The sequence below is a fragment of the Vigna unguiculata genome, chromosome 3 (genome assembly GCF_004118075.2).
Source record: "Vigna unguiculata cultivar IT97K-499-35 chromosome 3, ASM411807v1, whole genome shotgun sequence".
Lineage (NCBI taxonomy): Eukaryota > Viridiplantae > Streptophyta > Magnoliopsida > Fabales > Fabaceae > Vigna > Vigna unguiculata.
In genome coordinates, this window is record NC_040281.1 from 11,556,406 (window position 1) to 11,572,120 (window position 15,715).

General features: G+C 27.8%; 1 protein-coding gene across 4 annotated transcripts; it reads right to left on the reverse strand.

Moving 5' to 3' along the window:
- Nucleotides 1–4,937: 4,937 nt before the first annotated feature.
- Nucleotides 4,938–15,515, reverse strand: LOC114179317 (MADS-box transcription factor ANR1-like). 4 transcript variants are annotated; one of them, XM_028065616.1, is made up of 9 exons: nucleotides 15,361–15,515; nucleotides 14,869–15,121; nucleotides 13,978–14,056; nucleotides 7,397–7,458; nucleotides 6,141–6,240; nucleotides 5,964–6,005; nucleotides 5,798–5,878; nucleotides 5,507–5,661; nucleotides 4,938–5,207 (listed from the first exon to the last, which is right to left on the reverse strand). In XM_028065616.1, exons 2-9 carry the CDS (start codon nucleotides 15,048–15,050, stop codon nucleotides 5,192–5,194), a joined length of 717 nt encoding a protein of 238 aa, XP_027921417.1. In that variant the 5' UTR covers nucleotides 15,051–15,121; nucleotides 15,361–15,515; the 3' UTR covers nucleotides 4,938–5,191. The 4 variants fall into 4 exon arrangements, with proteins under 4 accessions (XP_027921417.1, XP_027921414.1, XP_027921415.1 ...); XM_028065613.1 differs by having other exon boundaries at nucleotides 14,869–15,124; nucleotides 15,361–15,434; XM_028065614.1 differs by having other exon boundaries at nucleotides 14,869–15,175; nucleotides 15,361–15,426.
- Nucleotides 15,516–15,715: the final 200 nt, after the last annotated feature.

The following is a 15,715-nucleotide window of genomic DNA, read 5'->3' on the forward strand; positions in this document are numbered from 1 at the left end:
TTTCTAATATAATTTGTTCACTTCCAACCTATTTATAAAAGGATAAATTTATCATCTCCCAGTGCTACATAGGAGACAAATTTATTACATGCAAAAGGAAAATTGATTGCTTAAAAAAAGGTAAAAATGAACTTACTTATAAGAAAAAATTGATCGGTGCAAAATGTTCCTTAACTCTTCAATTTCATTGTGGTGTAATTTAAATTTTGAAAACGGTGTGAAAATTCAAATAAGAGGAGAAGGTAAGAAAGAGATGAGTCAAAGAAAGTTGTGATTCTAGTTATTAGAATCAATATCAGAGATATTATGTTAATAATATTATTCCAATATCCCTGATATTTTATCCGTGTGTGTGCAACCATCATTATCAATCATTTCCTATATATATATCCTATATTATTATTGTATTCAATGATAACTTTATTACATTGAGTATGATCGTACTTGTATTGTATTGTATTTATATAAATAGAACACCTGCAATACGATACGAGAAAGAGAGAAATGAAAAAAAGAAGAAAAAGAGTTGTGAAATTCTTTTCTAAAATTAATATAAATAATATAATATTGTATAAATATAATTTTAAAATATAAAATTAATTTTATTATACATATACAAAAAAATAAGTTAAAAAACTTTGATGATACATGTTAGTTATGCTCAATTTGTTTTGAGGTGATATGGATTGAAAAAACATTGTGTTTAATGTGTATTGTGTGAGAAGGTCTATCTATATATTCACTTAGGAATACAATATTAATTTTTTATTTTTGATTTATTTGAAATATTCTTTTTAATTCTATAACACTTTTATTATTGATAATTTGTAAAGTTATTTTTTGTGCCTAAAAATATTTTTTAGCTAGTATATCTATTTTAAAATCCCTGTGGTATCTTTCTATATTAGCGTATATTTAGATACATGCGTACTTTTAGTAAGACATTAATGAATAAATTTTTAAATCCATTTTTTAATTATTAGTTTTAAGAAAAATATATGTTCCCCTCATAAAGAAAAGAAGTAAGGGAGTTTAATCTGAAAGATAAATTTGTAAATATTTCACATATTAATTACAATAAGATACAGAATAATTCTATTGATTGTTTTTCATCATCAATAACAGGAGACCGTCGGATATTTCTTACTTCTCCATGTTATAAATATAAACAAATAGTGTTTAAATATTTTATAATATTATATTTTTTTGTTAAATTATATTTTTGATCTTCATTTTCGTTTAAAAATGTAAATTTGATTTCTCTATACTTTATAAGTATCAATTAAATTTCCAATTTTCTTAAATGATATTAAAAATGTTCTTTCTCTTAAATTGAGGTGAACACTCTTTGGAGATATTGAGATGGATTTGTGTAAGGGATATGTGTCACTTAAATTGAAATGCATTGGAATATTTTATAATTTTTGAGAGATGTATGTACTAGTAATATGGGTGTTTGGCTTGAATTCCTAAATTGTGAAAGCATTCATATTCTTCTCCTTCTTCTTCGTGCTGAGCGTAGATAAGACATGAATCTATGACATTCTTCTTCATCTTTGACTTCCAATGTTAGAGAAAGTAGAACTCTAACACATCTTGTTGCAATGGAGGTAAGTGTACAAATATAATTGTAATACCACTTGCTATTATGGGGGAGAAATCTATGTTGAGAATTGTGAGTATTAAAAAAAATTATATTTTCCGTCAATTTTGTTTTAAATTTTATTTTGTAGAAAATACTTATAAATTTTGTTATGAAAAATATTTGCAGGAAATTGCTGTCATTTTTTTGCAAAATATTTTGTAAGAAATATTTACGAATTTTATAATTTTGTAAAAAATAATTACTCACGAAAAAATTACTTGCTAATTTAGATCTTTAAAAAAAATAGTAGAAACTTTTTTTTTTTACAAATTTTTTCAACAAATTTGCAAGAAAATTTTCATATAATATAAAAAAGTTTTATTAGTAAAGGAAAAATTTTTTTGGGTGCCCAAACTTCAAAAATAATGTCCTTTTGTAATATTTGTATGGTTATATGATTTATTTATTTATTTTTATTACTTTCTTTATCCCTACTACAACTTTCATTTGTAATTTAAATTTTATTTCCATTATCTTAAAATTTAAAACTATTCTTAAAAATATTAAACTTAACCAACATAATTTGCAACGTGTCTAACAATATCATTCTCAATCACAATATCCTTGAAAACGCTATTTCTAAAATAAAACATCATAATTTTAAAAATAAGTCGCTGAAACATCAATAACGCTCTCACCTGTCAACACCACAATTAATTAACACAGAAAAAATACTATTAATTTTTTTACCAAGTTTAAAAAATTAGAGAGATTAAATAAAAACAAAAACAGTCAAACATATTTTTTATTTTTTTAATCACGTACCGTACTGTACTGCTGCACTGACAATTGTCAACGAAATGAGGAAGTGTACGTCATTTATTATTTTATTTGATTGATAATTAGTAAATTTATGACACAGGATTTGTGTAAGAAAATGAGGTTTCAGACGAGTTGTTCGGTACTTCCAAGGTTTGTATGATCAAATTATGGGTATATAAAAAATTAAGATCATACACTTCTTTCTAATCCACATTTTAAATGAATGAATATGTAGTTTTTTTTTTGTATTATTTATTTTATTTAAATATGAGGCTTGAAACTGACAAATAGATTCTTAAAATCATGTTTAAGATTGAGTGAAGTGGAATGAGTGGTGAGAATTTAATATGATACGATGAAACACTAAGAAAGATCAATAGGGTATGGTGATTGGTGGTTAAATATTCAACGCCAAATTTACAATGGCCAACAACATTACGAGATTCAGGACAACTACACAACGTTATTATTTAATTATCATTGGTTTTCTAATCCAACCATGAATTTCTGTTTTTTTTTTTTTTTTTTTACTTATCTAAGCTTTATTTTGTACTTGGAATATGCTTCTACTGTTCTTCTCAGACTTTTTCTTTTGAATGGCTCAAGTTACTTAGAAAGCATGACTTGAATCAAAATCTTTAACCACACCCTGCTATCAAAATGAGTCAACCTGCATTGTAAATATAGTTTAGATAGAATTGGTTTAAAATTTTCTATCATTATATTTTCTTATTATTAATAAAGAGTTAATAAAGAGGATTCTTTTGTAATCATTTTATAACTACCATTTTCAGGATACACAATTTATTATCAATTTTATTTTATTTTATTATTTTTACTTTTGAGGTTTTATAACTATTTTTTAAAAATTTAATGTACTACTTTTAATAATTAAAATTATCTATGATAAAATTATAAAAGACTAACAAAAAAATCATTAAAAATGTTTTTTCTTAATTTTAAATATCTTTTTCTCAACACACTTAAAAAAAAAGAGTAAATGAATAAATAGTCACTGTGGATGACCTTATCAGAAAATGCACCAACCTGAAACATAAATAATTAATGGGTTGGTGAGATTCAACTACTGTCCAGTCATTCTATCCTCCGATTCATATCACATCAAAAGAACACTGCATGTTATCTTCAATATTTGAATAATAAATATTTATGAAGCAGTACCATACAAATTGAACCCTGTGCAATAAAATATTTGCTTGTTTTTCTCTTCATGAACAATACTATTTTTCTTTTCTAATTTGTGTAACAATTTTGTGTGAAATAACTAGATAAAAATAATAAAAGAGTTGTCTAGGTATTATAGTTGTATCACAAGTGTTTGTTGAGGAATCTTTTGTACTAATTTGAATCCAACAAACTAATAAATTTGTTTCAATGAATAAAGTGTCTTTTCGATAATGTTTTCCGAAGTAATTAATGCTATGTAACAGAGAATATAATGATAGCAAATGTCGAGGTGCTGTGCTGTTAAAGTCAATATTAAAATTTTCAAATTTGAATTTTTTTTTATTTTCATTTCTTTCCTTGAGAATGCAAATTTGTTAAAAGTATTATTAATTTCCACACAGTAAATAAATCTATAATAATATATAAATATATAAATATATAAATGAATTATTTTTTTGTGTTAATATTTTTTTTTCAATTTTATCTTTAATTATTATTTTAAAATTAATTATTTTATAATTATTTTTTCTTTAACCGTTTTTTTAAATCTTTTTTATTTTAACTGTTATTTTAAAATTTTTTTTAAACAGTTATTTTATTTAACAACTATTTTAAAATTTATTATATATATTTTAAAAATAAATATTATTAGTCTTATAAAATTAAAAAATGCAGATACACAAGAGTGATAGTGCCTGTGTGTTCTCTAATATTTCTTAATATAAATGTTGTAATGCTAATATCCGAAGACCAACTTAATCTTCTAAAGAAAATCATTTTCAATATTTTGATAATATAAATGAATTTAGCGATTTTGTTTTTTTATTACAATTTTATATTTTCATAATGATATATTCTATTTGTTAAAATATTGGTGCTTCCTCTTGATAACAGAAAACATAATTTTCTTTTGTTTTTTTCCTTTGGAAGGAAGACCCTGTAAATCAAGTATTTCTTAAATACAGATATATTTTTAAATTCTTAAAGTTAATTATTTTAGTTAGAACTTTATTTTTTTTGCTATTTTGTAAGTATTTAAATTTTTACATTTTTCAATTAAAAATGTAAGTATTTATTTTTTTGAATTATTATTTTATTAAGTAGGTGATGTTATTATTATTTGGTTTTGTCATCTGTTTACTTATCTTTATATATTAAGAAATGTGAGGGTACGTGATTGATACAAAATGATATGATTGCAAATTTTTTATCAACAAAAAAATATATTATAAACATTAAAACTCTCCTTGTGTATTTTAAGAGCCTCTAAAGTGACCTATAACCTCTTAAACACAAACAATATTTGTAAAGGATTTTAACATTTTATGGTCGGGGAAAGATAGGCCTCAAGCTCAGATTTTGCATATTATTGATAATGACAATAATACATAGACAATATTATATAAAACCACCAACCACAAATGACAGTATAATCTTTATTGTATTGATGTTACAGAGTAACCATAATACGTGTCAGATCATGTAGAGCTTCTGATAGATAATCTATTTTTCATGTACATTTATGCATTGTACAATCACTGGGACCAAGTCTTGGCAGCATGTCAGAAATCATCACCGACACTAGAACACTTCTTGCTATGTGGCGCTTAATCTGGTACAAACTTTAGATAATTAGCTTAAAAGGAAATTAAGCATAGATTAAACATGTTTTTATCTCTATAAAGATGCTAAATTATCAATAGACAAGCTTTTTAGACTCTCCAGAACTACACTGCAGAAATAATTGCGACAGCAATAGTTATATTTGTTGTCTTGCAATGAACCTGGAACTACAATTCAAACCCTTGGTGTTCACTTTTAAAAATTCAGAAAAAACAAAAAATAAAACCAAGTCTAAAAATCTAAAACCAAAATTTAGTATACTAATTAATCGGGAGGAGGAATTAATACCCTAGTTTCATTGCTTTGGCTTGTGGTTCACTGTGATGAGGGTGTGGCTGGCTTAGCTTGAGACTAATAGGAGCAAATATATCGTATCCATAACTCATACTGCAAGAAGGATTGGATGTTGCAGCACCTTCCTTTCTACCTTTTGCTTCAAGAACCTGAAATTCAAATTATTAAGCTTGAAATAAAACATATATGTATGAAACTATGAATGATGTCTAAATATAGAGAACGAGTTTCTGATATATATATATATATATATATATATATATATATATATATATATATATATACCTTTTGTAATTCTTCATTGTTCTTGCGCATGAGATTTATCTTTCTGTGAAGTTCGACGTTTTCTTGATTGGCTTGGCTTCCCTACAATAGCATAGATTAAATTAGCAGTCAGAAATTGTTGGAATACTAGGAATCATTTTAAGGAACAAGACCTGATTCATGAAACCTTTTGGTGTAGTTCTTTGACCTCATCAATCAGGATTTGATCCTGCACAGATAATAAAAATAAGTGATCATGTAAGACTCAAGCATGTAGCATGAAAGGGATCAATGATTTCTAAATATAATGGATGAGCAAGTTTTGGTTTGGTTTGGTTTGGTTTTTGACTTTGAACGATGATACCTTTTTCATGCGAACACCCTTCAAACTTCTCTCCAGTCGATTTTCCAGATTCCCCAACTCCTTAATATCCAAACCAGAAAGTTCTTGGCCCATCATTTGTCTGCACTTTACAAGAATGAAGTATGGAATATCATTCTTAGCCTATATAATTCAAGATGGAGGAAGTTGTCATCCATGTTGGATGTATATTCAAACTAATTACTGATAAATTCTCCTATTTCAAGTTGATGATGAAAGCTGATTTACACTTCAAGGATTGTATATGCCAATCACTAACAAGAGCAAGTGTGGAAAAAAAGGCTATAAAATTCTGAATCACAAAGCTGTTGCTATATTCATTATTGACTGAAATCCTTTTGAGCCTTCATCAAGTTAAAACTTGAATTCATGACCTATATGATGAAGACTCTTAAGGGAATGCTTGTCAAATAAATGGTGAAGTTGAAGTAATCAAATAGTCATGACATGATTGAGCATTTAAACACTTTCTAAAGGAATTGTGATCATACTTCTATGTTGGTGAGAAAAATTATCCAATTGTTGCATATGATATGATGATCATTATTGGATATAGTTAATTCTAAAGCACCTCTTATGCTACACTTATGAGGATTCTTTTCACAGTATAAAAAGAAAGGAGATGAACTATGTGATAATGGTGAAGATGTGTCAAATAAAGATAGAATGGCAAACCAATTTGGTATCCCTGTGTTTTAGCTATTTGACATAATAAAAATGCTAATATATACCTTCAAATTTTTGCTTGGGCATTGTTTTTCTATGAGACATAAATGTTGGTCTTTGCTTGGGTTGTTAATTCTCTCTTTCTGTAATAATAGTCAACATGTTTGGTGGTTGGTTTGCTTGTTTTGAATATGTAAAGTTAAGCGATTCTTATTATTTCTTTCTGCATTTTAAGATTATTATTATTATTTTGTTCTTATGCGTATGTATTGTAACTATGCCACATGCAAGGGTTAATCATGATGGACAGACTCTTGTCCATATTGTTTATTTAGTTTATCAGATAGATTATATACAATAGTTTTTTTTTTCTGGAAATTCTTAAATGTTAATTATATAATACGAGGTTATGAATTTTTTGCATCTAATTTCCTTTTACAGTCGACTTAAACATTTAAACCCTCTTAAATAATTGCTATAATTTTTCCAAATGAATTTACTTAATAACTCACTAGTCATATATTTCTGACTTACTTCTAATTACACAAGTGCTAGTTTGCTTAACTTTTTACCTGTGACATTCTTGCATGTACTGCACTTGTTGCCTCAAACTTGCTACTTCTCTCTGCCAAAACTAGTCAATAGCAATATAGATATCAGATATATGCATATAAAATGACTACAAAATATTACAAAATATTGGTACACGTCACATTATTTTATTTTTCTCATCTTGTTAGTGAAAGAAAAACTATATCAAGTTCTAAATTCTATCAACATTGCTTTTTACGTACCTGATTTCTTTAGTCATAAATTGAGGAAATGCTAACTGCGTGTATGTAGGTTCCGTTACATGGGCTTTGATTGCAGTTGTTCTTTTAGTAGTTTTTCGGTTATATTGTTTGTTTCTCAGATTCTTTCATTTTTTATTTCTATCAGTCAAAAATATATATTAATATAAAATAAAGTATTTGGATACTCTAACCTACCTAATATTTACAAAGAATAATCTCCATAACTTTATTTCTGAGCTTTGTATCTACGCATGCATGCTATCAATATTTGGAAGTCTTGTATAACCTTATTCACATAATAAAAGTTTGTTTTACTTCTCTCCCTTGAATCTCACCATGGTAGAAGATTACCATGAGATAAGAGTTAATCCTAATGAAATTTAATGTTTGTTAGGTCTATTGTTCTACCCGCAATCAGCCCGCTATCAAATTATCCATTAATAACTAGTCTCATACATGAGATATATATACCTCAGCATAAGAGAAGTGTGTTGGAAGTTCCACATAGAATAGAGATATAGCCAATTTAGAATATATATATAGGGTGCAAATTTTTCCTTAAAAGTCGATTTTGTAGAATTGTTAATAGTACCACATCACTTTAATATATAGTCATTAACCTTATAATATTATCTAATTGTTAAAACTTTACCAATAAAGGATTATAGGGATACCATATTAAAAGTTATCAACCAGAATCAATTTTAAGTGCAAAGAAATGTCCTATTTTTCTCATTTTTGTTTCATTATGTATATGAGATTGGGTTTTTATGTTATTCATAATGCAAATTGCATTTAACAAAAAATTATACCAATTATGTGATACTGATTTAAAAATAGCTAGCTCAACAATAATTTTGAAAATAAATGCATATTATTTATATTAAGTATGTTTATGACAAATATCATTTAGTTGCTTACCTCGATTGAAATTTCTCAAGTGAGAAATTTTTAAATTTCTTTTTATTTAAACCCTCACTATTTGAAGATTTGCTAAACTTGGATTACCGCAAGGAGCTAAAAATATTATTCAAATGAGATGATTGATAAAAAAAAGTGAGATATTTTAAAGAAGTCATATTAAAAAGAAAACTAGAAATTGACATTACAATCTCTTCAGAAATATCTAACTTTGAAATAGAACACTTTTTACATATGTCATATATATAAGATGAAAGAAAACTCTCTAATCAATGTAAATAAATTTTGATTTGTAACGACTCCAATAATACTATCACAAAAACACAACTACAAGTGAGATATAATGGGATTTTTAGAGGAAGCAGATGCAGCAGTTTCTAGCAAGGAAAAAAATACACACTGTCTAATTAAGGAATGACTAAAAATAATTCTATTTGGCCGAAAAAGGAAGAGGTAACAACTATAGGAAAACTAAATTTTGGTGTAAAGTTGCAATTTTCATATTTAAACAATATATTCGAGGGAATCTAAATATCCTACAATGTTATTTTTTGGGAAGTATCACTTTTTTGAGGATGAAAATAGTTAGATACAATCATATGTGTAAAAATAGATTACTTTTTAGAATAATATGTTAATTATATTGTAAAATTAGAAAAATATTTCGAAAATAACATTGTGGCAATATCTATTTTAGATACTTTAATTTTTTTTAGAAAGGAATTTGTTTCTAGTTTATCTATTGTCAATATTCCTGATGAATTGTGTTTGGGATGAGAGGGAGGCATAAAGAATATTTTCCAAAATGAAAGTATAGGAGGAAAAAGAAAGTTGAGATATTTCATATTTGTGCACAATTAATTGAGATTTCAAAACATGGTGACAGTACATATGTTATTACTTTTGTTATTGATTTAACATAAAAATATGGTGATGTGATTTGAAACGATGTGACTGTAAGATTGGAGCACCAAGTACATATATAAGAGTACCTGAGATGCACAAATATTGCGAAAAAAAAAAAACATGATGATATGGACATGTGAGATGCATACAGAAGAAAAAAACTGCTACTATTTATATTTAAACAAGTGTTCATAAAAATAAAAATAAAAAAACGCTCGAGATAACATAATACAAAAAAGAAACCTATATTGTGGAAGAAGGACTCTTATTTGCCCTAATTGCTTTCTTATGTGTTGCAAGTGATGATGTATTAATTCTAAATCATGATTATTTTATGAAAAATATAACCTAATGTCTATTACAATGTTTTTACTCATGATAAGATTAGATTATTTGCGAGGGTGGTGGGTGGTAGCGAAGCTTCTTCAAACTCCCATACTTGAAGACTTTCTGCGACTGTTTTGGTCTTGGTCTCAGTTCTAAATTAACCAAAATCAAAAAGATCTTATGTTCCAATTTTTTTTGGAGAATCGGGACCTAAAGAAATTTTGAAATTTGAAATTTTGACATACCTTTAGATCTTAATTGTATTGGAATCAAGTTAGAAAAGATTTTTTTGTCTTGATTATTTAACAATTTTGCGAAAATTTTAAAATTGCCATCATGTCTTAATATGTTTCGTTTGTTGTAAAACTGAAGCATATAGTGGAGTTTAAAAGCGAAAATTGTACTAGTGTAATGGTGTAATAGCTAATAGATTTTAACAAGATTATGGATGATCTTAAAAATATTAATGTGAAATTCAAATACGAAGATAAGACTTTACTACTTTTTAATGTCTTGCTCAAGGTGTTTAAGCATTTTCAATATGCTTTGTTGTTTGAGAAGGAAAAAGCTTCAAGAGCCTAAGAAAGGTGTATTGCCCTATAACATGCTCAAAATATTTGTAATAACTGAAAGCAAACAACACATGAGGGGCATATAATTTGGGGCTAGAAAAGTAGAAATCAAAGCAGTATCTTATAGTATGATATAATACGATCCAAGGATGCAACCAAAAGATTTTCTACCTATGTCTGGGGAAGTTGTTCATAGGTGTAGTTAGTGTTAACATTTAGCTGCACATGTATGTAGGAAGTTGTCAAGATATTGTAAGAGAGGAATGTATCCCAATAGGAAGGACTCACAGGTGTTGTAAATTTGGGTGGTTTAAACAATAGCTAGCTCATGAATCAAAGGGCTAAGAACTCTCGTTTTCAGAGATAGCATCTAATAGTTCTGAATTTGTTGGAGTGTTAATGGGGTCAATGTCAAATACATGGAGAAATTGAGTCATAGGCTCAAGCTGCACTTACACATTTGTCCAATAGATAAGTTCTTTGATACCTCAGAATTGAATGAAGGAAAGGTAGTTATTTTTAGGAACAATAAAGTCTATAAGGTGCAAGCCATGATGTGAGTTAGAATGTGTAACAACTATTAGATATTCAAGAGTTTGAAAGAAAGCTTTTGTATATAATTGACAACCAAAATTGAATGAGGTACTATAAAGATTTTAAAGGTAGTGTCTACAGTTGTTAAGGGGGAGGTGAAAAGGTTCATCAATGATTTGCATGAATTTGTGGCTTGTTGGACATAACAAGATTATATAAAGTTATAGCATCTGAGGTTAAAACTCATAAGTTAGAAAAGTTTGGTGGATCTAGGCAAACGAAATTTGCTTTGAGGTGATAGTATGAAAGAGCAAGACTTTTGTGATGAATGCACAAGCCTCTTAGATTGAAGTTTGAGACTAATAAGTATGTGTTCAATAGACCATATAAGTATGCTCACGTAGAACCTTGAGATCCAACACAAGTTCAAACTCATAGTGGAGGGTCGGTCTTATTCCCTTACCATCAGAGATTAATATTTACAAAAGGTGTGGACTTATATCTTGAAAAGTAAAACTAAAGACTTTTCAAAGATTCAAGAAGTAACACATTATGATCAACTATAAATAGGTAACCGAACTTAAAATATTTGTGTAGAAATGACAATGAATTAGAGTTTGTACATATCAATTTAAAAAGTTTTGCAGGAAAGAAGGAACAAAGAGGCATAAAACAATTGTAGGTACACCTCAACAAAATGGTCATGCTATAAGAGAATGAATAGAACCATTTTGAAGCGGGTAAGGTGTATATTTTGGAAGTTGATTTGCCTACATCCTTATGGGATAAAGTTGCTAACATTGTCGTCTATGTGATAAACGTGAGTCCATCATTTGCTCTGATGTTTAAGACTTCTATGGAGGTATGGAGTGGAAAGATAGTAAATTATTATAATATAACGATGTTTAACGCTTGACATTTGCACATGTTAAGGAAGATAAACTTGAAACATGAGTAGACAAATGATCTTCATTGGATACACTTAAGGAGTGAAGAGGTATAAGTTGTGGAGGTTGAAACATGGAGAAGTCAGATATTTCCTAAGTTGAGAAGTCACATTGGATAAGACTCAAATGACTATGATGTATAAAGATATGGGGAAGGGTAACGAGAAAGCTCTTGTTAAGGTGGAATCTTCTGAATTTAGATAAGATTATTTAAGGATTAGGATGACATATCAAATGACTAGAATCAACCTTCTACCTCTAACTCGAGAAGGTCAATTTGTGTGAATTTGAACTTCAATTATTAGCTTACAGTTGAATTGTTGCATCTGTCTCAGCAAGGATATTTGAAGAAGGTTGTGAAAAGGTTTAGAATGCAATAATATAAATCTATAAGTACACCTTTGAGTTATCACACAAAGCTATGAATTTCTTAATTTTGAGGAAGATAGAGACTATTCCACTTTCAAATGTAGTAGGGAGCATGTGGGGATGGTAAGTAACATACCAAATTTAACACATGTTGTTAGTGAGATTAGTAAGTTCATGGAAGATCTTGGACCTACTCATTGAAAAGTTTTGAAATGAGTGTTCAAATATTTGAACAAATTATTATGTTCCTAAAGTTATCCGAACATGATCTGATAAGAATATTTTGGTAATTCATCTAATCTTGATATTGTTGTAATATTTTATATTTCATATTTATTGGAACTACTAGTTCATGGTTTTTTCCTTTTTATCATGAATTTGCAACCATGTGTTAAACACATATACTTCTTAAGATTCACATTAAGCATTTGAATGGGTTGTAAGTAAATATGGTTTTTTTATTTATTATTCTTACTATTTATATTGTGTAATAATTATCTTTTAATACATACATCATTAACAATCATGTGTTATATTGTGTGGTTCTCCTACTTGCACAAGTATCCTGACATATTCTAAATAAATAGTAGATTGATAATGAAAAACAATTTATTTATGTCTATCACATGAATTAAGTTTATATAATTGTACCCTAACAAATGATTATTTTGTTATTAGTTTTTACATTGGATATAACACTATAGAAGTTAGTGTAAGAAGATATTTAAATCCATTGAATACACATTTATTTGCTCGTAAATGTCAATTAAAAATTAAATGTTAGTTATGTTTGTATTGAATTGTAATAAAGAAATAAGACACCATAAGTGCAACCACTATGTAATTCAATTGATCACCACCATTGTGTGAGTTATCATTAAAAAAGGTTAGGATCAAGTAACTATGTTTCATTAATTCCATAATAAATAATTTGATTGCAATTTATGAAATAATTTCAAGTTATAATGCCTTTCTTTCATATTTAATGGATATACAATTAATTGTTTTACTCTGAAAGTACTCTAACTTTATCAAATCAACATAGACAACATATTTTACTAACTTTTACAACACATTACACACTTGACATATATTAGATTAGATTTTAGAATTTTAATTGATTAATTTTAACTTTTCAATATAGGTTTTCATATTTTAAATATTGGGGCTTTAAAATTCTTAATTATTATTTTTTTTTTTGGAGTTACAGATGCTTTTCGTTATAACTAAAAAGATTTTATAAGTTTATTATAAATAATATTGAACCTATATATTATAAATTATAGATTGTGAAATAATTTTTTATATCTATAGGTTAATTAAATTGAGGTAAGTATTTTTGTATTAAAAAAGCTAGGTATGGAGAGAAACTATCATCATATTCGCATCTTCAAAGGACAGGTATGGAGAGAAACTATTATCGTATATTTCTGCAGTTGAACTTGATTTAAAAAAGATGACAATATACAAATAAAAACTGAAAACTGAACTATCATCATATGTGACTGACATGCATTTATATATAACAATGATTCCCAGAGTTACATGTTTCAGTAACAATTAAATGAACAACGGTTTAAAAATCTTCATTAAAGAGAGTTTTTAAATCATCCTTGAAACCTCTTTTTCCAGTGATACATTATATGAGAAAATGAGTTTATATACATCAGAATAAGGCTTGGATTCTTCATATAATACTAAATTCAAGTAGGTATAGTTTTAGAATCTTTCAATACATATTGGTAAATATAACTAAATTCAAGAAATGGATTATGGCTGTTACCTTGATTTCTGAAGCAGGGTTCATTAACTGATGATGGTCCTCTTTGACCTTGTTATAGCGATCAATAACAGATTTCATGCTGCAGAAAGTATATTAATCAGATGGGAACATGATCATGATCATCTATCTGTAAATCCTTATAAAAACACTTCTTCTATCAATACTGTTCTAACTTACACAAAAATCAATATTGTATGTTCCATAAATTATAAAGTTCTACGTCAATTACTTGCAAAATAATACATAATTTCATTGTTATAACATTGATATATTCTATTAGTTCCTCAAATGATAGTATACAGTGTAGTATTATTTTTGTAATATTTATATAGTAATTAATTTAATTTCTACCAGCTTGAAGTTATTTTAACGAAAGCAATATATTTTGTGTTTTAGTAAATGCCTTTTGTTTTGCAATGAAACCAAATATGGGTTAGAAAAGAAGATCAAACAGGCTTGACTAAATCTAAAATTAAACTATAATCTATTGATCAATGGAGCTAAATTTTGAAACTACTTAGAACAAAGGGAATACAAAAGGTTGAGAGTGAAATTTCAGAAACATAGAAAAGAATGCAACAAATAATAGAGATGCAGAGGATGGGGTTTTTATACGTACAAAACTTCAGCACAGATTAGCCACCCCAACTGGTTAATCTATTGTAAACTTGGATTTTTCTTTGAGCTTATAGATGATACCAAACGCTCTCAAAGACAATGGTTCTTTCTTTCAGAAACATTAATTCCTGAATGTTTTATGTTAATAGAATGCAAGCAGAAGAACAGTAATTGACTAGATTCACCTAAAAGAGAAAGTTACTCCCCAAAAGTAATAATCAGTGAGAAAAGTGGAAAAAAAAAAGGAAAAAAGAGAGAAGAAATTGATGGTACCTTGAACTAGCATAGTCATAAAGCTTGCTAGTGCTGGAAAACACAATCAATCCAACTTCTGCATCACAGAGAATAGATAGCTCTCTAGCTTTCTTCACCAACCCACTTCTTCTCTTGGAAAACGTCACTTGGCGGCTGGTGGAATTGTCAATCCTTCGAATCACGATCTTTCCTCTCCCCATCTTTCTCAACCAAACTCAAAACTTACTACTAGGGTTCTTTCTTTCTCAAACTGTTCTTCCACAAGGTGTTTCTTCTTCAAGTGCAGGTCAACGGAAGAGAAAAGAATCAGAAAAGTTGAAGGATACTAAGGATGGAAACGGGCTTAATTAGAAAGGAATCGTTGAAGGATTGAGTGAGAAATGAAAAAAAAAAAACGCGATATAAATGAGGAAAGAAAGAGAACATTTTACATTACTAGTAACAAATAATAAATAATGTTACAAATATGGTTGAGACGAAAGAAGAATAATAACCAAATCAGTAACTTACTTGAAAATTATGGGATGGAAAAGGAAAACTGGAAGAGGAGCTAGAAGAAGAAAGAAAGTGATGCAGTTTGGGAGCTTTATAGGGAAAGTGAAAAGTGGTTTTTGTAGGACTCAAGATGGTTTCGGTGTGCTCAGGTTTCAGACTGTGGGGCCAACTCAACCAGTGCAATTCACAGAACAAAAATTATATCTTAATCTGGGTTTGCTCAGAAATTTGTAATTTCAATTTATACAATTTTCTCACAAAATAGCTAAAAAAAAAGGGGAAAATAAAGAAAAGAAAGAACTATTTTTCATGTCGCATACTATAAAAATTTGTTGTTAATAATAAGATATTATGCACATAGTCAATACTA